Genomic DNA, 26,106 nt, shown 5'->3' on the forward strand with positions numbered 1-26,106 from the left:
ATAATTCCCAGGGCTGGGAATGAAAATTATTTCCTTTCACAACCCCTGGCCGGGTGCCTTTCACATCCCGGCTGTGTTATGGGGTGATTTATAAACTGCGGGGTCTGGGGCTCTTTTCTCCACCTCCTCCTCCCCCTTCCCTCCCACCATCATTTAAAACAAGACATTGCACACAACGCGCTCAGAGGTCAGGGTGTCCTCTGAAGTTGGCCACTGGGGCTTTCACTCAGAGGCGAGGATTCAGTGGAACCATAGCAATGAGAGCATGAAAGCCATTCACCCCTGTTAGAAGAAAACAGAAGGAGGCCCCACAGCCGAACTTATCATCTGTGGGAACAAACATTCAGTCTCAAAGTTGGGGGGGGGTTGGCTTTGAACTGAGAATTGTAAAAGCACATTTTCCAAACTTGTCAGGATTGTGTTTCATTTCTAGACTTTTATTCTCAAAGGGACTATGAGGAAGAGACGCAGCTTAAGAAGTTTTGAGCTAAGAAATGAAAAGAAGTTACTTTTCTTTGTCTCCATAAAACCGAGTAAGGGAAAAATGAAGCCGGGGTTGGTTCTCCCTGTATTACAGCAGAGCGCAGAAAGCAGACGGCAGGGCGACATCAGGAAAGTGAGGTGTCTCTGTCTGATCTGAAGACCGGCGTCTCTCGGCTGCCTCCACGGAGTCCTGTCCTGCCACTGAACTCCCTTCAGGTGCCAATTCATCAGAAGCTGAAACGAGACAATGAGGTGAGCCAATCAGTCAAGCTTCAGACTGGTCTCTGTGGTCAGGGGGTTTCTGTCTGAGCTCGGCCCCAGCAAACACAGTGCGGGCACTCTGGGCTTCCTTTCCTACCTCCTGGGCAGGAGAACGTCTTTGTGACCGAGGCTGAAAAAGCCCATACAGACCTCGACCTTGTTGCTATTGCATTTCTTTGGTCCCACATTGTGTCATCTTCTTGGCTACATACCAGATCTTGGCTTGTGTGTAACTCACATAACCGCCCCGAGCCTCCAGACTTCCCTGGCTCTGTGACTGTCTATGAGGTCTGAGCGTCAGAATCACACAGGCCAAGGTTCACACCCAGGACGGCCACAGTTCATTGTTAACCCATCTGGGCCTTGTTTGTCCTCATCTGAAAAGTGGGGAGATGATGATTACACCTACCTCCCAGGATTGTTGTCATAAGTAAATCAGATGATGTACAGAAAGTGATTACCACAATGATAACACAGAGTGCAAACTCAAGACGCCAGTTCTTATTCTAAGCATGGGAGGGAGCCCAGAGACAAGGCCCTGGAGAACTACCTCTGCAACGGAGCCACACAAGGAGGGAGGGAGGGAGCAGGACTCAGAGAAGGAATGGAAAGAAGGCTGATGGAAAACCTGTCACCACCTCATCCTTCTCTCCCTGTGGTTTCCTTTGCAAAGGTTAGCATCGAAGGTTTTCAAGTCGTAGATCACTGCCGTTTCTTTCTTTCTTTCTTTCTTTCTTTCTTTCTTTCTTTCTTTCTTTCTTCCTCTCTTTTCTTTCCCTTTCTTTCTTTCTTTCTTTCTTTCTCTCTCTTTTCTTTCCCTTTCTTTCTTTCTTTTTCTTTCTTCCTTTCTCTTTCTTTCTTTCTTTCTTTCTTTATTTCTTTATTTCTTTATTTCTCTTTCTTTCTTTCTACACCAATCATTGTTCCAGAGACACTCGAGGTTCAGAGAGGTTCAGGTAATAGGTTTTTGGCTCTAGTGTTCTAGAAATCAGGAGATGCGGGAGGAGCTTCTAGGTTCAGCCTTCTGTTCCCAAAGTAATGAATGACTTCTTTCTCCAGAAGGGGCTGTTAGCACCTCAGATTCCTTCCTGAACCTGGATCAGTGATTAACCTTGTTTTTGGATCCTAAAAGCAATGGGTAGTTTTCAACACAAATAATCTGCTAACGTACTAGTCATTAAGGAATATAAGTGGTGATATACAGGTGGAAAGATTGGGGCTACTGGGCCTGTCCCCAGTCTCCCCCCTGTCTCTGGCCCAGGATGAGGTGAGAAACTGGGAAAGGAGCCTGGAGCACACAAGGAGGGAGAGGGTGGGACACCTAGAACCAGGTCACCGGGGCAACCCTGGCTGAGGATTCATATGGTATATTCAGTTCATGCATAAGTTAGGGCTAATCTGACAAGGAATCAAGGTTCGTAAGACCCTCAAATGTGGCATCTTTATAGGGTATGGCCAAAGGGGAGTTACGTAAGTGGAGATGTCGCTGGCTACACATTCATCTGAGCTCTGTAGTACATCCCCCCCCCCCCCACACCCCTGCTTTGCAAAATACTGAATCACGCTTAGCAATATGTTATGCTCTTTGGATACTGTTAATTATTCAGCTATGGGTGTTTTTGGTTTTTGCTAATTCTCTACAAGTTTTATTATTCCCAAAACCCTTTATCCTTTTCACTTTGAATCACAAAGCTTATTATGGTATAGTTTTTCTTTGAACTATAAGCACTATTATCATTTTTAAAGGAACAAAATTTTTCCAAAATGGAAATATGCAAGATTAGTGATAAGGACAGTGTGTTTGAAAAGTTTGAGATCAGTTTTGTTGTGGTATCATGGCAAATAGAGGGGAAAGGAGTTAATTACAGAGAGAAATGTAATTATTTCTATTGAGAAGACGTGGCTGCCCCCGGCTCTGTCACTGCCCATCAGCACTAAATGGGGCAACTGAACTCCCCCCGTCTAACTTCTCTCCGTGCCTCAGTTTCTCCAGATGTAAGAGGATTACTACACAATCCATCTGCCTCCCACTCAACTCATAGAGAAGTTATGAGAACCCACGAGAGAAAACCTCTGCAAGACAGTATTGTGAGTGCCTGAACAAGTTTTGCGTCTCTGGAATTGTACCAAAAGTGGGGGTCACCTTAACAAAAGTACAAACTGAACAAGAAGGGGTTGGCATTGCTAAAATAAGGGACTCTAGCAAAGGAAATCTTTTTCTTTTGCTGTTCACGGGAGGCTCCGTGTATGACGTGCCCCTACTTCCAGAAAGCACCGTAATTTCTTTGTAGCAAAGACGACTCATCTATTTTCTGGCTTTACCTCTCACAAAGAATTTTGGAAGTAAACTCAACACTAGGAAAGAATAACTCACAGTCCCTTTAGCCTCCCCGTTATTCAACACTTTCTCGTGTTTTTCTTTCTTCTAATTTCTCTTCTCAAAAAGTTTTCAACTTACTTCCCTCCCTTCCACCCCCACTTCATGTCCCTTGCTCCCACAGCATATTTTTCTTTCTTCTAACTGGGCCAGTTTTTTTCCTTTCTCACTTGTGTCTTAACTGTGGTCCTCTTTCTCCTCCATTTTTCCCACGTTTCCCTTGCACTTTTATTAAGCTCATCTTCCTCTTTCCCTTTTCCGTCCTTGAGGAAAAAGTACCCGATGGACGAGCAGAAAAAAATGGCCGGCTAACATCGTGTTGGGAGAACTGAGACAGCATTATTGAAAGCTAACGGGCCAAACATGACCTTGTCAATTTGAACCAATGCCGCCTGACGATTCAAACAAGACTTGATCAGTATGGAATTGCAAGACTCTCCTGGAATGTCTACGCATATATATTTGACATTTTACCCCAATCCAATTCCACACTCCAGATGGTGGAAGAATTTCCTTGTTTGCTGGAAAGGAAATCTCACTCATCTTTTGCTCTTATAAGACCATTGCTCACAACCCCCAAGGACTGCCTATTAGTACCGTCATCTTGCTACAGTTAATGCTCATTATTGTGCATAGTTGGAAAATGTATGTCGTGGTTAATTAAGTTTTCTCATTGAGAATTCCAACGTACATCGTCCATGGACTACTGATATCTAGATAACCTCTAAAGACCAAAACTCAATTAGTCTTTCTTGGAAAATTCAGAGGCAACGTTAGGACTCACAGAATATCAGGGACATCACAGATGTATTACAAATTTGCAGAAGCATAAAATAATTGGAGTTTCCACTTGATGCAATGCAAAATGTGACTTTCGGTGTGCAGCAAACAGCATAAGTCACGTGGGAAACAACTATACCACATCGTGCACATTATGTCTTCTTAAAATTTTCCCTCTTCTGTTTTGCAATGTGTTTAAATGTTCAAAGGAAAGAAATTCATGACCTCCCAAGTTACAAAACAGTGTATGTGTGACAATACCAATTTTGTAAGGAGAAGCACACATGTCTACACATGCACCATGGGACCCTCACGTACGTAAGTTAGACAGATAGGCCCCCAAAATTCGATAGTAGTCTCTCCAAGTGATGGAATTACTGGTGCTTTTGCTTTCTTCTTTTGATTTATCTTCAGTTTCTGGTTTTAAGATAGTAATAATAATTCAATATTCCTTCTATAATATAAATGAATAAATAAATAATCTTCAGTTGAGCAAACCAACACAGCCCAGGAAAGAATTAAAAACAGCACAGAAACCCACTTCAGTGGCTATTAAAAATGAATTAAGTGGTTGTAGAAGACATCTTCCCCTGTTTGGAAAACAACCATTGCTTGTACGGTGTTGTCAAATGTGAAATTGGGGGATGCCGTAGCGCAGCAGTGAGAGCAGAGAGAGTTTGGGGAAATGTTGCTGCCTAGGGAAATGTACATGGACTTTGGGTCACTGGCTGGTCATTACAGACAGGACTCTATGACATAAAGGGTATGACATGGGGTTATAGGAAGGAATTCTTACATTTGTGATGACAATAATTCCTCATCTGCATTCCTCATCTGTATCTAACCTCCTAGATAGAATAGGATGTGGGAAACCGAGTCTTGGTTTCAGTACCAACTTTCCATGATGAGGGCAGGACTTTTGGCTTGAACCTGAAATCTGACTCTCTGTTGGGTCTTCTCAGTCGTCCTCAAGACTTCACCCCATTTGGGTGCTTCCCACATGGTGCCTGCCATTGGGGAGCCCTCCCACTTGAACCTCTCACCCTGCACCCAGCCTGACCTTTACTCTGAATGGTCTCTGTGTGTGCAGAAACACTTTATCTCCTCCTACTTGGTTCCATCTGGATTTATTTTCCGGCAAATCTACCTCCTGGGGGGGGGCGGTCAGGCTGGCCATACCATACTTTTTTTAGGTGTGAACAGAGAAAGGGGCCACAAATTCTAGAAGTGATCTTTTTGGGGGGAAACTCCACCAGTGAGAGAATTTTATCCTAGTTATAAAAATGGTGCAGTGGGGTCTCCAGATTTCGTGAGGGTGGTTGCCTTTCTAGAATCACCCATCCCCTCGCTTCCTGTTTCTGTCCATGGGCAAAAGAGGCCATGACCTGGAGCAACCAGATCTCCAGCAGAAGCCCCTGCATTCTCCAGAGACCAGAGCAGAGGCCACATCCTTGATCTGTCTGTTCCTGCCATCACATAGTTGTCAAGTGAGTGAATTCCCAACAGTAGGGTCCCTCATTGGCAAAGCTGTTGGCATACGTGACATGTCTTCAGCACTTTACAGTTTCCAGATTATACATAGCATCTCATATATTCCTCAAGGTAACCGGGTAAAGCAGGCACTCTGCTTTCAGGTTGAGAAAATGAAGCAAAGAGGACTTGCCCAAAGTGACACAGCTGGTTACGGGGCGCCAGGCCGTTGACACATCCCCAGGAACTCTGACTTCAAGCTCCATCTCATTCCACCATGATGGTGGTCCCCTAGCCTGGCAGCTCATCAGAATGCCCTTTGGAGATGGTCAACTAATAAACCAGAGTTGGAAGACCCCCTCTGAGCCTACTGAGTCACTTCTGGGGTGAGGCCCAGCCCTCTGAGTCTGATGCCTTGCCACCCATTGCCTTCCCATGCTGACCGGCTCCTGAGGCCACAGCCCGGTCCATGACATCAAGGCTGACAACAAAGGACTTCAGCCCGAGACTGACAACGGCCTTCCATCAGTAAACGCCTCAGTTGTCAAGAGTTCACTTGTACTTCCCAGGATCTTCCTTCTACAGAACGTTGTTGGGTTAATAGCTCAACTTATAGAAAGCCTGAACTTAAAAACAACGATGCCTCAGGGATAAAAGGCACGGCGTAGGGAATATAGTCAATGGTACTGTAGTAAACAGCCCGGTGATAGATGGCGGCTACGCCGTGGTGAGCACAGCATCACGTACGCGCTTGTCCAATCACTGCGTTGCACCCCTGAAACAGATGTGGCAACGTGTGTCAACTATACTCCCATATTAATAAATAAATAAATATGAAGGCCAGTCTTCTAGCAAAAACAAACGAAACAACTATGCCATTCATCGGCCCCAAGTAGAAAAGGTCAGGAAGATTTGACAGCCATGCTTAGAAAGGCCTCAGAGGGGCGCCTGGGTGGTGCAGTCCTTAAGCGTCTGCCTTTGGCTCAGGGCGTGATCCCAGTGTTCTGGGATCGAGCCCCACATCAGGCTCCTACGCTGGGAGCCTGCTTCTCCCTCTCCCACTCCCCCTGCTTGTGTTCCCTCTCTCGCTGGCTGTCTCTGTCAAATAAATAAATAAAATCTTTAAGAAAAAAAAAAAGGAAAGGCCTCAGAAAGGCTGCCGCTGAAAGGCCTGGGGGCCAGAAACACAGGCCCAGGCTTCTTAGCATGGCTCCGAACCAGCTGGGCCCCAGCTCCCTGGACACATCTGGGAAAGACGTTTGTATTGTCAAGACTCTGCAAAGTGAGGGGCAAGGACCTGCCAATTAGGTGACCGCAAACTCACGCAAGACTCCGTCACCCGGGGGATTGCTCAGGGTGGGGAAGTCCCTCCTGTCGGGAATGGGGAGTCAGGTTTGAGGGAATCAGCAAAGCCCCCGGCAGGGAGACCACTGAACTCAGAGACAGAGACCCCTGCCACTAACACACTCCAGAGGAACAATTAGGAGTGGGCGTAAGAAGCCCTTCAAACCGACTTAACCCACCATGAACCCGGCAAGTGGACCCCCTTGGGCTGATTTATAAGAAGGGGTCACCTCTAGAGAGGAGCCCGGGCTGCGTGCCTAAGTGCTGCCTGCAGGTCAGCCTGGAACCCATTATTCTAATTGTCGGGAGAAGCAGTTCCGAGACAAGTCGAAGCAAGCTGAAATTTGAAAAACACATTAACAGGGCTCTGACGGGATGCCAGAAGAGCCCGCCAGCAGGGACAGCTGGAAGGCCAACTCTTTAGTCAATCCTGAAAGGTGGTTGCTCAAATATCCGAGTCAACACACACTGATTTCTCTCCGGCTCAATACTCCCGTTTAATTGCACCGGGGAGCCTCTCCTCTGACACATCTAACACCCAGATCCACAGTGGAGTGAAAGAAAAGCGTGTTATTGAAGTGCAAATGAGGTCCTGGGTGCAGCCTGCAGGCCTGGGTCCTGCTGGAGTGTTTCCTATGGCCACGGCAGACACTTCGGCTGGGCCCCACAGAGATTCAGTGAGCCCCAGCAATTTCTGATTTGGTAGGTCTGAGTTTGGGTAGCCAGAGTGAGGTCCAATGGCCCGGCTGGCTTTGTCCTCATTTCCAAGCCTCTGGCTCACACCCCAGTTTATCACTGACCCTCAGGGTATGAGCTGGTCCTCACTAATGTGCCTGCTGATCACACCCAACAACCAGAAAGCTGCTCAGTGGGGGCCCAGAGGATCTGAGGGAAACATGGCCGAAGCGCTGTGAAGCCTGGAGGTCCACACGCAGCAGCCTATCCCCTGGGGACACTGAAGTCCTTTTGGTCCATTGCTCACATGGACACGGGCTGCCCAAGACAAGCAAGCATACAGATCCAGTCCTACTTCTTCCACTTACTCCTTGCGGGACTTCGTCTAAATTACATCACCTTTCTGAACTTCAGGTTTCTTACCTGTTACGGGAACAGTCATGGGACTGTTGTATCAAATGAGAGAAGGTGCGTAAAATGCCCAGCACTAGCTAGTTGCCCAACAAACGCCTGTTCTCTACCCACCCAGTTTTCACCCCCAAACTGAAGTGGCCTCAGTTTCTCCTTCTGTAGTTGTTGATACCGGTTTACGTCCAGCGAAGCAGCAGCTGGAGGAGATATGGAATCAGGGGCCCAGCTGAGAAACTTCTGTCTCCTTTTTAAGCAAGAAGCCCAGCCCTGCCCATACCTGTTGGTTTCTTCTGTGGAGGGATCCCCACGTAGCACAAGTTTGAAAAATGAGTTTGTCCACCTTCTTGGAGCATGAAGAGTTCTTAGACCTCCCATCCTGAGCTGTTTATGGAGCAGTCATTTCGGAACGCAAGCGCCAGAGACCTTCTCCTGTGGAATGTTCCCATGGAGCCCCAGCAGCCCCCTACCTTGCCCCTTGCTTATGCTCAGACTTTCTGTATGTGGCTAGGAAAGCTCAAGACCACTCTGACTTCCTCCCCTCCTGCTCCTTCCCCTTCCACCCCTCTTTAGATCCAATGGCCTTCTTAATCTTCTTTGAACTTGCCACGCTCATGTTTGCCTTCAGCCATGCTGCTGTCTGGAAGCGCCCATGATAGCTGCATGGCCAGCTCTGGTCCTTCCTGCACACTTCAGCCCAAATGCTGCTGCCCCAGAGGAGCTTTCACTGGCCCTCTTCTCCATCACTCAGTTTTTGACCTTCTTCCTAACATTTGTCACTACCTAAAGTGATCTAATTTATTTTGCTACAGATCATCTGTCTTCCACTCCTAAAGTGCAGGCCGTGTGAGGCAGGGACTCAAGTCTTCAGTTCGGCGAGCACTGACAGACCGCAACCTAGGCCTGGCCTCCACTCCCTGTTTCCCTGGGGCATCAACAGTTTCCCAAGAGATGCTGTTGAATGAACCTAGGAACGTCACAATCCCATACGTAAGATGAGCGTCACAATCCCGTACTGTAATACCATCAAAGATCGGACATCACTCAGAAACATGCAACTGTAGGAAGGGAAGGAGTGCGGTGGGGAGGGCAATGCCTCTGAGTAATGACGGAAAGTCTGCTTAGAGCCTTTCATGCCCCAGAGTCCAAGACTCCCCCAGAACCCCGATCAGAGTAAAGGGCGTTTTACCCTGTCTCCTCTCAGAATTGAACGGAAGAGCGCTGATCATTCCCTTAGCCTCAGATTCTGGGATTGAACTAGAGGGAAGTCCTCAGGCACCGGGACAGCACCCACCGCCAGGGCTCAGGCAACACTCAAAAGATGCTGTCTAACAAAAATAACTATAGCTAAGCTCTTAGACAGACAGACACTGCTGCCTCGCCTCGAAAGCTTAATCCCATCTGGACCCTCTTGCATGAGGCTTCCAGAAAGCAAGAGGGCGGCAGTGGCTGCACAAAGCCAGAGAGGACAAGTGCGGCGGGGGGGGGGGGGGGGGGGGGGGGGGGGGCCTGCCACTACAGCAGTTCATTCTGCAGGCCCATCTCTGGTCCTTCCTCACCACTCTGTGTCCCCACCCTCAAAACCCAGGGGCGTCGGAGCTACGAGTGGCTCACCAGGGAGTAAAGAGTAGGCATGGATTGAGGGAGACCTCCCAGTCCTACCGCCTTCGGGGACAAAACAGAGAAGACAGTCACTGGACCTTTACTTCTATTGTCACTACTCTGAGGTCGCTCTGAAGCACGCTATGGTGGGAACAATTCGGAACTCTCTGGCACTCCTTGTTCACAGGTGGCGTGCTACCGAGGGCATGACGTCCAGACAAACTTTGTTTCATGGGTACCTGGAGACCAATATGTTTTTCTGAGTATTAAACATTCTTTTGGAGGGCGGCATAGAGAACGCTTCCGGAGTGAGGGTCCCCCGGCCCACTAGGGGTGGGGAGGTGGGTGGGTTGTGTTCAAAATACAACAAGCAACCATCAGAAGCCTCCTGCCCCAGGCCCCCAAACTCCACTCAAGCTATCCCCGTCGGGCTCTTTGCCACTCACCACGAGCCACACCTTTGAACCCAGCAATCCTCCCTCCGCACACCGCGGCGCTGGGGGGGTGTAGCGGTCGGTGTACTCACCATCTGCCTTGTCACTCATTGGGGGAGGCTGCTCGCTGTCCTCGTACCGCATGATGGCAACAGCTCTGCGGTCTTGACTCCCTTGAGCATTTGCCCCTGCAAACAAGCCCGTGGAGAAGGAGAAGTGAGAATGGCCAGCTGGCTTCATGAGCGGCAGAGGTAGGGGGCCTTTCTTTGAGGCCTCTGACCATCAGCCGCCCCTTGGGTATGTCCCCAGCTGCCCATTGTGTGGAGCACCAACCAGACAGTGGTTCCAACTGCTGGGGAGACTGCAGGGCATTTAACATGCCTAATGCCTTCACCAGCTAGAAGATGAAGGGGCAAACGCACCTGCTTTCGAGAACAAAGGGGAGAAAGGAGAACAGCTTTAGGAAGAGCACTCCGGGGTGCTGTCCCTTCTTGGTCCTGTCACCTCCTGGGTGTCCCCTCATGCCAGGTTGGGGAGGAGCTCGGACTGATGAGGGCACAGGAGGGTCACTGCCGAGGTCCCCTCACCCTGCCCGGCTGCCGTCTCCCCGTGGTTTCGTGCTGGCTGCAATTCTAATCTGCTCATTCATTTTCTTGGTCTCCCTCCCACACCTCCTCCAAATCACCCCAAAAAGCTAGCGTGTGTGTCCTATGGAAGATCATCTGAGGGAAGAGGCCAATTTGGACAGTAATAGCATACACATTAGTGTTTCTGTATCCCTGTCCTCCATCACGGGCTTTGAGAGACTCGGTCTTGTTGTGTGGGACAAAGTCCCTTGGTCCCTGAAAGTTAATGGGGGCACGTTCTTGGGGCCATCTCTAGCACTGCACCACAGTGGGGATGGGAGGGACAGGCACTCCCTTCCCCAGGGCCAGACAGCTGAGGCTTACCGCAGGAGATCCTCGGCTGATGGGGAAAGGGGCGAGGGAAGCTGAGAGAAGCATGGAAAGAAAAGAGGCCAAGATCTTTCTGGGTTCTGCACACAGGGTTGTGCCCTTTCTCTGCACAGAGATTCCTGGCCAAGAAGTTTAGGCTGGGTGCTGACATCAGCCCAGAGGAGCGGGTAACTTTCCTTTTACCATAAGCCATACCTGGAGGGCTACCTATCCAAAGTGGGCCTTTCCCCAGCTTGCACAGAGAAGCTGGTTAGGGTCCAGACGGGGTTACCCCCCTACACACACATCCTTTCTCCTCTTTCTCAGGGTCCATACTGAGATTTTTAACTGAGACAAGCTTACTTATATTCTACTCTCAGTTATTTTTGTTGTGTGTTGCTTTGTTTTTCTAGCTCAGAAAAGTAGGTTAGAGTCTACTGACCCACACCACGTTCTAGAATCCTGTTTGTCAAACTTTCCCATTTGAGAACCCCTGCAGGGGGAATGGGAGAAAGCCGTACCCAGTTTGAGCTGGGGGCATCTTCTGGGCAGGATTCTGTCTGTCCTGATGTTAAAGCCTCCAGCTCTGTCTCCTCTCTCCCACAATCAGGTGGCAAAACACCGCTCCCCGTTCACATTGTCTAGTTTTGACAACAAAGAAATTGCTTATCCCTTTCTAGCAATCCTCCCTGTGGGGAGGGAGAAGGTGATGTCGTGGGCGAGGCGTCCTGAGCCTAGAAATTCAGAGGCCAAAAACTCTGTTAAGGGTGGCTTCCGGTATTTATTAGCCAAAGTTATCCCAAATTTTTAATATGTATCTTTCTATCTCAGTGTCTTTAGCACTAAAATGTGGCCAAAACCCATCGCAACTCACAGGGATACTAACGTGCACCGAAAACACTATGGAAACAGTTCTAGAAGTTCTTCCAATACCCATCCCTTTATTGGTAGAGCCTCTCTTTTTGAAACAGTAACCATAATTCATGAGTCCCAAAGAGACATCCTGCGCATATTAGCAACAAGAAACCTCTGGATTTCGATATTTTCCTCTGCAGGCCCCTGGAGCAGCTAAAGATTAGCTGCTGTCAAAATGAATCCGTTTCCTCCTCCAGTTTGCTTCGGAGGTTCAGGAAGGTTTGCCTCCTGCTACTGGGTCTCCCCCTCGGGTCAGCACCTCCCTGCGTTAACCGGGGCAGATGTTAAGGGGCACTGGCCGCGTGGGGCGGAGGGCAGCTGAGGGCGACCTCCTCGGATTCCAGCTGCTGCTGTGCGTGAGAACCGTGAGCCAAATGGCGATCCCTGCGCTGGCTTAGCGCTGGGTTGTTTTAACCTAAACTCACTCTCCTGTCATTCCTGGAGCTGGGTGAGTCACGGATCTTGTCCTTCTTCCCAGTTTTAGAAGCCAGCAGAAAATGAGGAAGGTTGTGAAGCAAGCCCGTTCTGAGGCTGAGGAGCAGGGAGAGATACTAGAATCGTCCCCCAGCTGCAGGAAAGGCTGATGGGAAAAGCCCCTTTCTGGGGCAGGAAAGAACCTTGAAAACAAATGCGTGAGGGACCGTTGAGGCCGGGCGCATCGTCCCCCCTCAAGGAACATAAGACTCTCCGGGGTGCAAGGGCTTATCCTGGCTGCTCTGATCCTTGGGAGCTTCGACCAAATGGAAAGGGGTGCGAACAGATGACATCCTGGCTGACCCCGCATGCTTAAGGGCCCCACTAAACACATCTGAAATTGTTGTCAGCGGGAAGAATATCCACCACTGAGATGTGGCTTTTCCTTTATGCTCACCCTTGCGATCAGGCAGGCTTTGAGGTCTGCCCATGATCTCGTCCTCTGAGGCATGCAGGTTCCGGATCAGAAAGTACGTGGTCATTTTCCCTTTCCCTTTCACTTCAATTTCACCCCTCTCAATTATTTCAAAGCCTTGATTTTCCAGAGCGCTGCACAGAGGGGGGAAAAATGCACCAGATATCAAAGATCGCAGGACTACAGCTTGAGAGTTGGCTACAATGGAGAGGGTGATGCAGGAGAAGTCTGGGTCCCAGGGCACACACAGATTGGGGGGTGGGGAGAGGGTGACCCCAGGACATTGGCCAGGGCTGCTAAGTGGGGCAAAGAGGCAGCTGGGGGGAGGAGGGAGCTTGAAGCTCAGACGCGCTGAACAGGGTGCCGGAGGCAGAGTGAGAACACAGGGGACCCACCAAAATCCCGAGACCGTGCTCCACCTTTCCTCCCTCAACACACTGCTCATACCCACAGCCTGCGTGCTGCAGCAACCACGTCCTCTCCGCCCCTGTGTGCGCCAGCCCCACGTGATTCTGAAACAGGAGGCTCCTCGGAAATCAGCACTCTCCTTTCCATCCTCCCAAGCACCCCATTACCCCATGTGGTCAGCATGCCCATCCTCACTCCCCAAGCTTTCTCCATGGCTTCTGGCTGCCAAGTAACCGCAGAGAAGAGTAGAGAGAGGGGACCATGAAAAGAGACAGAGCTATGGGATATCTGTGAAATGTTCGCGTGTTCATTTATTTACTGGCCACGCCCAGGTGTTGCAGAGAAACCACAGAACCGTGCAGACCAGCCATGCTTCCATTCCATGGTCAGGTGCCTCAGCCAGCTCTCAGCACTCACCGACCTCCCCTTGTCCTTGGCCAGTTCCTGGAGATTTCAGACCTTCACTGTGCTCCTCTAGTTCCCCCACCGGGCACCTGCTCTCCTCACTCTCAAGTTGCTGACTGTGCCTCCTACTTTGTGACCTTTGTGATTCTTCTATAAAATTGTAAACATTCATAGGCAAGACCCCACAGCTTCTCACCCGCCTGGCCACCCCAGTCTCTGAAGGTGAGGGGTCTCAGAGGATAAGGGGTCTTGAGCTAGGACACCTGATCTATGCTCCCTTCCCACCTTCTCAAGGCCTGGCTCTATCAGCCACTGCTCCCCTTCTCTTCAGGTCCCACCATTTGTGTCCTCCCTCCAACCTGTTAGCCTGCTAAGGTCTCTTCCATCCTAAACAGAAGAAAAACCTTCCTACTTTATTATCTCCTGTTTTAATCCCATACGTTGTCTCCCTTTAATCCTTCAACCCATACCCCGTTGTCCCCACCGTTCCACCACAAGCACGTCTGATAGTGTCCCCAAAACCTCTGGGGCATAGATTTCTGTCCTTGCTACTATTTTGACATTTTTGTTCAATTCCTTCTTCCTGAAAATATCCACAAGGGTGCTTCTCGTCCTGAATTCTGCCAGTTCTTTCTTATTTCTTCTGCCTCTTACATGGGCTCCTCTTCATCCCCCTGCCACTTAAAATTTGCACTGTTCTTCTCCCACCGCATCCATCCCCAGGTGATCTCCTCAATCTCGTGGCTGAATTGCCACCTCTATGTTGCCTTCTCCAAGTCGGGATCCCCGGCCAACACCTCGACTCCGAATTTCACCCAGCCATGGAATGGCCCCTCTATCTAAGATGCTCCACGCTTCCTTCGAATTCAGCACTTCCAAAGCCGAACGCATCATCTGCCTCTGTGAACTAGAAGCCCTCTTACCTGTCCTGTCTCTGGTGGTGAGATGCAGGTCCCTGTCACGCAGCGTGGAGGCCTGAGAGACATTCAAGGCTCTTTCCTCTTTCTCATTCTCCATTTCTAGCAATTACCAAGTTCAGCTGACTTTACCTTGCCCCCAACTCCCACCACCAATGCTCTGGTTCAAACCCAGCTCCTCACGGGCCTTCTCTTTCCCGTTTCCTGCTGCTTGAATCTGCCCTTACACAGTCCTGAGAGTCTGACGCCACCATTGTGTCCAATCTCACATTCCCCGGGGGCTCTTCTTCACCTACAGCGAGCACCCTTGCTACTTCCTCGACGGGGCACACATGGCTCCCACCGCTCTCCGCTTGCTGTCTTCCTCTCCAGCAAGCAAAACTGTTTGTAGTTCTCTGTTCCTACTCTGTGTCCGTGTTTGGACTGCTGGTTTTTCACTCCCCAAACCTCAGCTGAGGCTGAACCCTACTCTGACCTCCTTGTTCAGACTCAGCTAGCGAATCTCCTCCCCCCAAAGGATGTCTTTACGGGGTTAGGCACCCTCACCTAGGCTCCCAAGTCACACGCTCGAATTACCCAGGCACAAGGGTCCAGTGCTCAAAGCCAGGACTCAGAGCCTGACCCCTGGGTTGTATCTGGGCTCTTTTCCTTCCTCGCCTACCTGGGACCTGAGACAAGTGATTAACCTTTTGGTGCCTGATTTTCTTCTCATCTGTAGCTAAGAATAACAGCAGTACATTTCACAGAGCTGTTGCGAGCGTAAATGAACTAACATACGTAGAAGAACTTAGAATTTGGTTGGCTTCGATAAGTTCTCAAAAAAACCATTAAGTATTATTTTATGCTCATCTTTATCATGGTACTTATCACGCTTTCAAAATAATTATTTGTTGAATATGTCTTTCTTTTTCTACTAGACCAAGGGTCAGCACACTTTTTTTGTAAAATACCAGATAGTAAATATTTTCAGCTTTGCCGGCCCGCCACAGCTACTCGACTCTGAAAGCAGCCATAGATAACGAGTAAATCAAAAAGCATGGCTGTGTTCCAATAAAACTTTGTTTACAAAAACAAGCAGCAGGCTGGATTTAGCCTATGACTCTATTTTGCGCATCCTTGCTTTAGATCATAAGCTCCTTGGGAGCAAAACTGTCTTATAGTAGAGGCTCGATAATATTTAATGTCTTCTGTGAGCCAGTGTGGCGTGGAAGACAAACCATGGGCTCCCTTCCCTACCGCCATCCCATGGCTGCTAGGCACCTGTGCGTTCTGGAAGTAGGGAAAGGCAAAGGAAGGCATGAATACGTGGATGGCTACCTGTAGGCAGTGGGGCTCAGGTGCACTTTGTCGGGAAGCCCGTGACTTTCCATCCTAGAGGCTGTGTTCACAGTGTCACCAAACAAACAGTACCGTGGCATCTTGTCTCCCACCACGCCTGCCAAGACCGGTCCCGTGTGGACACCCACTCTGATCTGCACAGAGAGAACCTCACTGACATGGGACCATCGAGTACTCTTGCTTTTCTTTTTAAATTGAGGTATGACTTACATAAAATAAGAAGACAGATCTTAAGAATTTAGCTCCGTGAGTTTCGACAAGAGCATATAGCCCTGGAGCCACCATCCAAAATATAATACAGCCTACTTTCATGACCTCGCAGAACTATCTTGTGCCCCTTTCCAGTGACGTTCCATCCCTCTCTGCAGGGGTAACCACTTTCTTATTTCTTTTAAGAAAGATGAATTTACCTGTTCCTGCAGGAAAAGGAGTCTGTCAAACACTGAGTAACACTGCCTCATGCGTAGCAGGACCTCAGTACATGTATACTGAAGGCTATATGAATGCAATAATAGAAGGTCTGGAAGAGTACTATCTTAGCTCTCTTAAGAGAGAAATGTTTCAAGTCCTTTGCCCTACTTCCTTAAATAACCCACATGGTATGTTGTTTCTGGTGGATACTTAATGATGCGCCTAACCATGTCCCTATTCTTATCTGAAACTTGATAACATCTTTTCCTGTTTTCTTCTTGGTAAATCCACCATGAGAGTTTCCAGAAATTCATTGTTTAATTTCTTTCTTATTGGTGTAGCATTACTGTCATCTCTGTAGCTATGCCTCTTACACACACACACACACACACACACACACACACCCTATACACACACTCTATTTACACAGCAGTATATTTTTTAATTATTTTTTCTTCAGTAGCTTATATTACAGCCCTTTAACCAGAAACATATATCTCTTATCTGATCTTCTCTCATTCCCTCATTCCCTCCCATCTTGATTTTTTTTACTGGGGCTTTTTTTCAACAGATGTATCTGTGTGTTTTCCATGGGTTGAGTATTGCAGATGTGTTCTTCCTGCAACTACCAAAAGCCAGCTTTTGCTCAGAAGGCTGCAGTGGGCACGATAACCAGAACCTTCCGCACTTCTCAGCGTCAGACTCACCATGAGGGTGAGTGGAATGCATCTTTACAATCTCCTACACAGGGGTTATAATTTAGAAAAATCGTATTCCATCTCACAGTTGTCTGTTTATTTTGAGTTGGCTGGGTAGTTGATCTTGAAGATATGACCACCAGGAACAGAGAAGGGATTAAATTTTAAACCACAGAAACACTGCTCTAAGACATCGCAGGGCAGCTAGGATCTGCTGAGCAGACAGAAGAGGACACCTACTTTTCATCCTCCAGATTATCCATCTTTGATGCGTGAACAAACTTCCACGCTCGCAGGAGTAGGTTCCCGTGAGAGAGGTGAGCACCCGTCTCCCTCAGGGCCACACGGTGGGAGGAAAGCTAGTCTACGTATCTCGCAGCACCCTGGTGTCTAGCCTACTGCTGAGGGCAGTTTCCCACCTCAGCCTGACTCCTCAAGGCTTGTCTAACACACAGTTTCCCTTGGGGTGGGAAGGGGCTGGCTCTTCAGTAAACCTGAACCACTTGTCGAATTGAATGCTCAAATTACAAAGCTGAAATCCTAAAAAAGCCGGCTATCAAGACGGCTGGAGCCCTGCAGAGTAAATGGAGAGGCGTGCTCAGCACATAGGCAAAGAAGCTTGTGGTGAACCCCATGAAAATCCCAAGCTCCAAAGCCTCCTCTGAAATTTAAGAAAAGTTGGGATGATGATATCCTTACTATTAGCTCGAGTCCTTAGAATATGTGCAAGAGAAGACAAGAGTTGGGAGAAATTACCATTTTAATTACTGTAACACACCCAGTTACCATCTGAACAGACTAATTAGCAGAATTCTACTTTTTTGTGCAGAAGGTGGTTGGTGTTCAGCAAAGTACTCAGTTTCTCTCTACCTGGATGGGTTCTCCAGTAATAGGATTCATGACTTCTTTTGCAGAAATTCTCATCCCCAAGGCAAAGTTAGCCACTCTTTGAGCATGGCTTCCAATTGGCACCGGTACGCCCCCCACCACCATGTAAGCATCTCCTATTGTTTCCACCTGTAAGGGGGAGAGGGGCATTCAGAGCGTCTCCTTAATGCATTAAACGTATGACTAAATACTTTTGTCATTTTCTCTGTATTGACGGAAGGCCCGTATTAAAGCTGGTAGTTACTGGATGAGGAGCATGAGGAAAGGGGTGAGAAGAAAAGTGATTCCACAAAAACCACGAGAGAGCCCAAAGGCCTTTCTGCTTCTGCCAGAAACAAGTTCCAGAGAAGACAAAGCTCCCGGTTAGTGTATGATGCTAAGTACCAGACATACGTTATTTACATTAGACTTTTGCTGAATCTAAGGGGTAGAATTATTCTCTGGGAGGACAGTGTGCCCTTCAAAGGCATTTCAGCACTGAGTACTATAAAGGATTAAAAACTGAAATTCCTAAAATAGCTCCAATTCCCTTTTAGCTCTCCCTGCTCACCCCACCCCCATCCACACCAAACTGCAGACCAGCGAAGATCAGAGAGGCTGAGAGCGGAGCTCGTGGCCTGGCTGAGCGCGCCGTGGCACGCACCCCGCCGTTCGCAAGCACTTACTTTGTAGACCTCATGGACACTGGTCAGTCTGTCAAACTTGGAGTACATCGAATTCAGCATCGTCACTATTTGGATAGGGTGGCAGGCAGCACAGATGTTAGTAAATGTCACCACATCGCTGAAAAGAATTGTGCAGGTTTTAAATTCTCCTGCAACGTAAACCGGAGTGTCAGTGATAGCCAAGGAAATGGAATAATAATGCTATGAATTTTGATTCACGTGCCCTCTGGGAACCAAATCCGATTGTGCCTTGGAGAGAAGGAGCCAGATGCCATTCAGCCAGCAGACCTTCACTGAGTGCCTGCTGTGGGCCAGTCATCATGTGGGGAGAATCACGTAACAGGAAGCAGACAGGACCTGGGCCCTTGAGCTCCCAGGCCAGTGGAGGAGACGTGAGCGTTCTCGAACACCTGGTAAGCTGTGGTGAGAGGCATGGCAGGACAGAAATGGGTTGGGTGGGCACTGGCAGACAGAGAAGCCCTTGGCAGGTAGGCTGAGGCAGAGCCTGAAGGACAGGAGAGCCGGGGGCAGGGCTGATACAGACTGGTTACCATGAGGTGGTGAGTTCCGCTAGCCGCGTGCGGCGAGAAGGCTCCCATCTCCTCCGCACGTCTTCCCAGCTCATCAGGCTGCTTCCAGTCCTACTAATTTCTGTATAACAGCTAGATGATCTGTTTAAGTCAGACCCCCAACTCCTCTGCCTCACATCCATGACTTCCATCACAATGAGACGAAAACAGAAAATGCTTACCATGGCCAATAAGGGGCCCCCTCTGTCCCTGCCACCTCTCTGACCTCACGTCTCCATGCTCTCTCTCTGGCTTTCTCCACTCCAGCCACACTGGCCTCCCTGGGGTTTCTCAAGTGCCTCCTGCGTAGGGCCTTTGCACCTGCTGCTTCCTGTGCCTGACCCCTCTTTTCTCAAATATCCAAGCGGCTCTGTCTCACATCTCACGTGTAACCACCGCAATGAGAACTTCCTTCACCACTCTATCTAAAATAACTGTCCTGAGACTCTACCCTTTTAGCCTTCCTGCTGCCCCCAAGCCCACATGCCTCACATGGCCTATTTTATATGGGGTTATTTGCTTATTGCCTGTCTTCCCCATTGGACTATAAGCTCCATGAGATGAGAGACCGTTTCGGTCTCTGCAGTATCCCCAGGGCCTAGAGCAGGGCCTGGCACATAGTAGATGCTCAGTAAATATTTGTTGGATGACTGAATGAATATATTCCTGAATGTGCTTTCTGTTTTATTTATACCTCTGGTAATAATCTCCCATTCATGTAACTTCCTCTTCCTTGGGCTTCTGGCCTACCATTCTCTCTTCATAGTTGACAGGCATTTGTATTTAATCCATATTTCACTCTTGTATTCTTTCTGTTGTTCCTAATGCTGGGAGGAGAACACTGAGGACACACAGCTTATGTAACCAGCCCAGGGTCATGTCGCTAACAAGCGACGGAGCCAGAATTCAAACCTAGATCTGTCTGGTTTCCGAGCCTGTGCCCTACCCGCTGAGGCTCACTGCCTCTTGCCCAGAGGTCCCCACGAAGAGAAGGGAACGCTCTACCTGCGGCGACCTTTTTGCCCTCCTTCAGCTGGTTGGCCACGTGCTCAGGCAGCATGGCATAAAGCAGGGTCTCTGTTTTCTTCTTTTCTATGGCCAAGTGCTTGGAGAGGACCCGCAGCTCCTCCTTCTTCCTCTCCAGCTGGTTGGACAGCTCGATCTCCGCCAGTCGCTGCTGGTTCAGGAGGATGAGATCCCTGGTGGTGTCATGGGGGGCGATGTCAGACAGGTGCATCTTGCGCTCTTCCAGCTCCTGCAGGCTGCGGAGCTTCGGGGAGCACATGTATATCATGCAGCCCACGGACTCCATCCAGATCATCTGGCCTTCCATCACGGAAAGAAGTGCGACAACACAGCACGTCACCAACGGGCCCTACAGCTCACCAGATCGTCACCCACACAATATGCCCTTTAATCCCCTGCACGGTCTTACACCTGCCCTTTCAGCCACATTTCTTGAGCACTCTGTCTATACTTCCCGTCTCCACCTAATCACCCTCCCTGCCTCACAGAGCCTTTATTGACCCGGAGGAGGCCGGTCCATGACTTCCAAACCACTGGTTCCAACACGAGTCTGTCTCTCCCCTTCCTGAGCCCTCCTGCTGTTGGGTGGTGTTATGCAGAAACCCCCCTCCCTGAAATCTCACTTCCAGAAACTTCCCTGACACTGCTTTCTCTCTCAGATTCCCCTGACTTCTTTCAATTTTTCCTTTAGGTTTTTTTTTTTTTCTTAGTCCTTCAACGCTGGTGCTCTCCAGAGTTCTGTCTTGGTATTCTCCCGCAAGGCCATCCTACATCATGCCGACAATGAATCTGAATTTCCAAAGAAACCCTGCTTCTTGGACTCAAGGTACATATTTCCTTAAAAATATGTTATTATTTTATTAAAAAAGAAGTACGCATGCATTGCGCAGAATGAAAATAGTTGAAGAAAATAATAAAAGTCACCCGTAATCACACCACTCAGATAATTACTAAAAACTGGGGTTATCTGCCATCTTCTTTTTGTAATCTGAATTTTTCTCTTAAAATTTATATAAATCTATATAAATTGCATAAATATAGATAAGCAGCATACTTTTTTGCTGGCTACATTGATTTTACCCTATTGTATGTAAGCATTGATTATATAATTATAAACAACATGGCAATGGCCAAGCTTAAGGTAAGTCAATGTGTATAATCATGGCTATTTTGTTAAGGATATAATCTTGGAAATGGAATTACTGAGACAAAGAATATGCTCATTTTTAACGTTTTTGATGCATATTGCTAAAATGCCCTCTAAAATGATTGTGACAATTTCTACTCCCAACAACAGTGATGTTTCCAATTACTCATCAATATTTACACATGGTTGTCTGCAACCGAACCCACCTTTAGTCCCCTCTGGGGATCTGTTCATTCCCTCGCACGTGTACCTAGCCCCTGCTATGAGCCCAGCACACCATTCCAGGCATTGAGGAGACAGCAGTGACTCAAAAACTGGCCAAGTCCCTCCCCCCAAGGAGTTCACATCATGTCTTTTCTCAGCTAGTTACACCTTTATCACCCAGTTACCCTAGCAAAAAAACTAATCATTATCCTCAATATTCCCTCGCTTTCGCAACCCCGACATCCAATCGCCAACTTCTGCCTTAATTCTGTCTGCATCCGTTCCTCAGTGGCCACCCCAGCACCACCATCTGGGTGCACTCTGGGCTTTAAAGCTTCTCACCAACTCTCCAGGGGCAACCTCCCACCTTCTACCCAACTTTTTTGAGAAAACTGGAAAGCTCCGCCTGGTCCCTTTTTGAGCCACAGCCCAAATGGCAGAGAGCAATGGGGAAGGGGTGAGTTCCTTACCTCGGAGTTTGAGTGCGGGCTGACTTTTCCATGCCTCAGGCATCCTTTCTCTTCGTGCCTTCAGGACAAATTGGCTGTTGATAAATTTGCGGATGCTGAAAATGTTGAAGGTAACTTGGGGATGAATGATGGAGAAATACTCATCTAATCGAATCTTCTGGGTTTGGAGTCCTGGGACATACTTCTGAATATTCACTCCAGCTTGCTTGACCCTCAGCTACCCACAGAAGACAGATGTAAGACCAGGACACAGAAAGCAAACTGCACCATACACTCTCCCCTGGAAATACCTGCATGCTCTGTGACTCACTAAGGGGGAGAAGGGGTTGGTGATGGAAAAGACACTGTAGAAATAATAAATATTACTTTAAAAATAAAACCTGCAGCTAATCTCTCAAAGAGAAAAGGATAGTATGCAGTTCTCAAAAGCACATCTCTGACTAGCAAGAAACAGAATTTAAAAGGCTCAATTGAGCTAACAGTTCTTCTCTAACTCTGGGATTTCTCAGTCTCTGTCTCTTTCTCTCTCTCTCTCTCTTTGACTCTCTCCCCCTTCCCTCCCTTTAGAATTCATTAATAAAGAAACTAGCAAATTCTGTAGCTTAGATCTGACACCCAGGCCTGGGTGAAGGAGTCCGTCACAGAGGTGAGGAGACAGCTTTCCCTGCTATCTCCAGAGAACACACGGAAGGTAGAAGCGCAATGAGTATCCTGTACGTAAAATGTCCAGTGTCTGTACAAGCTGCCCCAGGATGCTTAGCGTCACTAACTGTGGGCTGTCTGTTAGGCTACAGAAATCAACTTCACATTATAGAATACCTATCTTTAAATTTTCTGTTATTCTATGCCCAAAACTTGAAAAGAAAAAGGAGTTTTCAAATACATCAGAATTTAAAACATTAATGGTAGCAATAATAATATCCTCTGGCACCGGGGAAATGCCAAAGTACATTGCTTTAGAATTCCCTGCTTGTTTCTTATAGGAGTGTTTGATTTCCCCAATTAGATCAATATTTGCAAGCAGAGATGCCCCTCAAATGAGTAAATGTCATAGAACCCTTCTCCAGCAGTCAACTGCCAGGTGACAGTTCAAACACGTCTCTGCATTTAGAGAAATATCAGAGGAAATCTCAATTACCTGAAGCCATTTTAACTGATATTTTTGACCAAATTTATTTTCCCTAATTGCTTTTTAAATGAGCTCATAATCAATTCAATTGACATAGTATCATCTAAGGAAATCGATAACGACCAAACGTTTTCCATTAATGGTCCTTCTCACAACTCCCACAAAACAGTGGCATGAGTTGGCACAGACCTCGCCCCTGCTTTCAAGATGCAGAAGGAGAAGCTTGGTGGGATTGAGACATCCACGGTGGCCACAAGGACGGCAAGGAGTCACATCTAAAATTTCACTCTGTCATTACTGACTATGTTCTCCCATCTCTTGGTGTCATGAACTTTGGTGTCACTTCCTTCTTCTCTAATCACAAACCTTCCCATGCACTCCCTAGTCTAGACCCCTTGGTGCGGCACCCCACCCATATGTATGAAGAAGATTCTGCATTCTGGTTTCTGGAGGATGCCCAAATGAAAAAGAAGTCAGTGGTCATGCCAAGCTAAATCCTTGTCTCTCAAACCCTGGGGACCCCTCAAGGACTTGAAAGTCCCCACCAGCCATGAAAAACTATACAACATACTCCCTTCCCACTTTATCCCTCATCCAAGCCACAGAAGGAAAGGGCCTCTTACTGATTCATCAAACACAATGTGAAAAGGAAAAGCATTGCAGAACGTCTTCTGTTCAATCCAGAGCCGCTCGGGATAAACTGGCACAAAGGTGTTCACGAGATGCCCTGGATGTAGAGAAAGAGAGTTCTGTTAGCAGGCAGCTCACACCACCAACCTGGCACAGAGCAGAGCTCGGGATAGTGTCTTAAATGTTTCATGGGCAAAGAGCTGTCCCCACTCTCTATCACAGGCTCCCTCAGCGTCTCCAGATGGCCACAGCAATTCTTCCAAATTAAAACAAACAGAAAACTTGCTACTGGGTTGAGAAGCTTCCCCCCCTTACCCCCTGCCAAGTTTCTGCCCGCCGCTGAAGAGTTTCTGGGCCAATTGAGTATGTCTCGCCATGAAAACAGAGCCGGCATTGAAACGGTGACAGCCAGACAATGAGCTAGCAGAGCAGAGCGTGTGTGCCCGGCCCAGCGTCAGGGACATTTGCCATGGAGCTTTTTAGACTGACAGTTTTGGGTGGCACATGAAAATTTAACCAACAGCCCTATTTGGCAGGAGGTAGAGATTCGAAATGGAGCCTTTTTGATATGAAAATCTCCCAGACAAAGGATGTCAATTGCATGTTTGACTCGCTTGCCATGGCTTGAGGGACTCAAAATGCAGCCTTTTGAGCCCGGCAGACCTCCTCCCAGATGCATGTCACCATGACCCGTGGGGCATGATGGGGAGGGCTCTAGCTCCAGGCTCCCAGTGGGGTGGGGCTCTCATTCTGGCTCAGTCATTAGTGCTGATCAGGAGACGGGCTCAGTGTCAATGAGGGCACCTTCAGAGCCTGATGCCTTCATTTTTCACGCGGGAGATGGAGGACCCTGGTCAGGGCCATACAGCTCCTCAGGGACAGAGCCAGAAATCTGCTTTCTTGGCTCCTGATCCAGTGTCCTTTGCACTACTGGACACCATGGTTATTAACTGCAGACTTCTAGGCCAGAAATGCATCCCAGTCCCGACGGCCTGAGAAGCTACAGAAAACTCATTGTTCTTGAAAATGTGTCATACTCATCCTCCTTCCTTTCAACACAGTCACCAACTGGGACTGATGCCCATCCTCTCTCCAGTGGCTTTCCCTGATGACTGGGGAGACTGGTCTCTGTGTCACCCAGCACAAAGGAAAGGGGTGAAGGAAGGCAAGTTAGAGTCTGATGTTTTAAAGTTAAAAATCACGCCTGCCAAAGCCAAGCTCTGCAGAAATCAGTGACATCATAATCATAGAAGACTCTGCCCATTCGTGTAAACCAAGCAATTACTCTGTTCTGAGAGCCAAGGTCAGGACAGCCCACTTACCTTTTCCAAACATGACTATACTTCTCACAATTTCCCAGTGTGATTTCTTCACAGGACAAACAGACACACTCAAATATTTCTCTTTCATCCTAAGGAAAGCTGCCTCCAGGGCCTGCAGATGGCAGGGAGAGAAGCATGTGTGTCTGGTCATGTGACTGGTCATGTGACTGGAGAGGCACAAGCCTCATTTGCTGTAATTGGGACCAGAGAAACAGCAAGGCCTTGCAGGGTCAATTTTAGCAAGACTTTGTTATCCCCAAGATTTTTATCTAGTCAATCCTCATGTTGTTTCTCTGCCAAAGGCAGCAAGGACTTTTTACAAATCTCAAGATAGGGCTGGCAGAAAACTACACATAAACATCTTCTCTTCTTGTGGTTGAAGATTCTGTAGCGAACAGATTCGGAGGGGGCTGTGAATGCTCTAAGGTATAAGCACTGTGTGCTCCAGGAATCACAGAATTATCTGGGTATCTGTATAAGCTGTGTGGAGAGCTGTGCGCCCAATACACGTGGTACCTAAGTAGCCAGTGTTCGCCCCCTAAGTTGCAATTGAGGCGGCCAATCACAGGATCAGGGGTCGACTCCAGACGCGTAACTGGCCCCTTCTGTGGAGGTGGGAGCTAAGGACTTGAAAGGTCAATTTATTTTAGAAGGATTGCAAAATAAGCCACCGAATCCGCATGTCTGGCCTTCGTAGTGGTGTTTTTAGAGGTGGAAATGTTCCAGGCTAAAGTTCATCCCTGAAAACTTCCCAGTGTTTATCCGAATTTTCTTAACCCAGCAGTTCTCAACCAGGAGTGATTCTGTCCCTACCCTGCCCTGGAGACACTTCACGATCCCTGGAGACATTTTCGATTGCCACCACTAAGGAGTCGGGGAGCAGGGTGCTGCTTGCATCGAGGAGGTAAACTAGCAATGCTGCCTAACATGCACAAGGCAGCCCGTCATGACAAGGCATTATCTGGCCCAAAATGTCAATAGTGTTGAGATTGAGAAACTCTGCCTTAAAGAGCCCATTTGGTTCTGCCCTTTGCATAGATTGTTCTGTGACTGGGAGCTCCACTAGGAGGGTCTGTGCTTTCTGAAGACATAGCAAACCCAGTACCTCTTGGTCTCTCTGGATGTCCTGATTGTCTTGTAACCTGTTTGGTTTGGCCCCTCTCATCTGTCTGTGAGACTTCTGCACAACCAGAAACACAACATGCTCCTTCTTTCCTGTCCTCTCCTCTTCCTTACTCATGTCCAGGATATCCATGGTCACATCAGTGTCAAAGAAGTCTTTGGCCACAGCCTCAATGATACCTAC

At 48.3% G+C, this 26,106-nt stretch overlaps 1 protein-coding gene and 2 long non-coding RNA genes across 3 annotated transcripts in view; 2 read left to right on the plus strand and 1 right to left on the minus strand.

Annotated features, from left to right (window-relative positions):
- Positions 1-180: 180 nt before the first annotated feature.
- Positions 181-24,939, minus strand: LOC113251013 (guanylate cyclase soluble subunit beta-2). The gene is made up of 10 exons (XM_026492861.4): positions 24,801-24,939; positions 23,472-23,575; positions 21,720-21,936; positions 19,878-20,198; positions 18,304-18,452; positions 17,621-17,767; positions 15,621-15,775; positions 12,556-12,707; positions 9,927-10,022; positions 181-717 (listed from the first exon to the last, which is right to left on the minus strand). Exons 1-10 carry the CDS (start codon positions 24,886-24,888, stop codon positions 572-574), a joined length of 1,575 nt encoding a protein of 524 aa, XP_026348646.4. The 5' UTR covers positions 24,889-24,939; the 3' UTR covers positions 181-571.
- Positions 17,104-18,331, plus strand: LOC130543086 (uncharacterized). Its single transcript, XR_008958118.1, has 3 exons — positions 17,104-17,743; positions 17,859-18,000; positions 18,175-18,331. It is a non-coding gene; the product is annotated as an uncharacterized LOC130543086 (long non-coding RNA).
- Positions 24,940-25,374: 435 nt separating the features above from the next.
- The window catches only part of LOC123000698 (uncharacterized), a 30,062-nt gene continuing 29,330 nt past the window's right edge, over positions 25,375-26,106 (plus strand). The window contains exon 1 of the long non-coding RNA XR_006408848.3: positions 25,375-25,704. This is a non-coding gene — a long non-coding RNA (uncharacterized LOC123000698). The remainder of the gene's footprint in view (positions 25,705-26,106) is intronic.

Source organism: Ursus arctos, unplaced genomic scaffold, assembly GCF_023065955.2.
Source record: "Ursus arctos isolate Adak ecotype North America unplaced genomic scaffold, UrsArc2.0 scaffold_10, whole genome shotgun sequence".
In the NCBI taxonomy this organism is placed as follows: Eukaryota; Metazoa; Chordata; class Mammalia; order Carnivora; family Ursidae; genus Ursus; species Ursus arctos.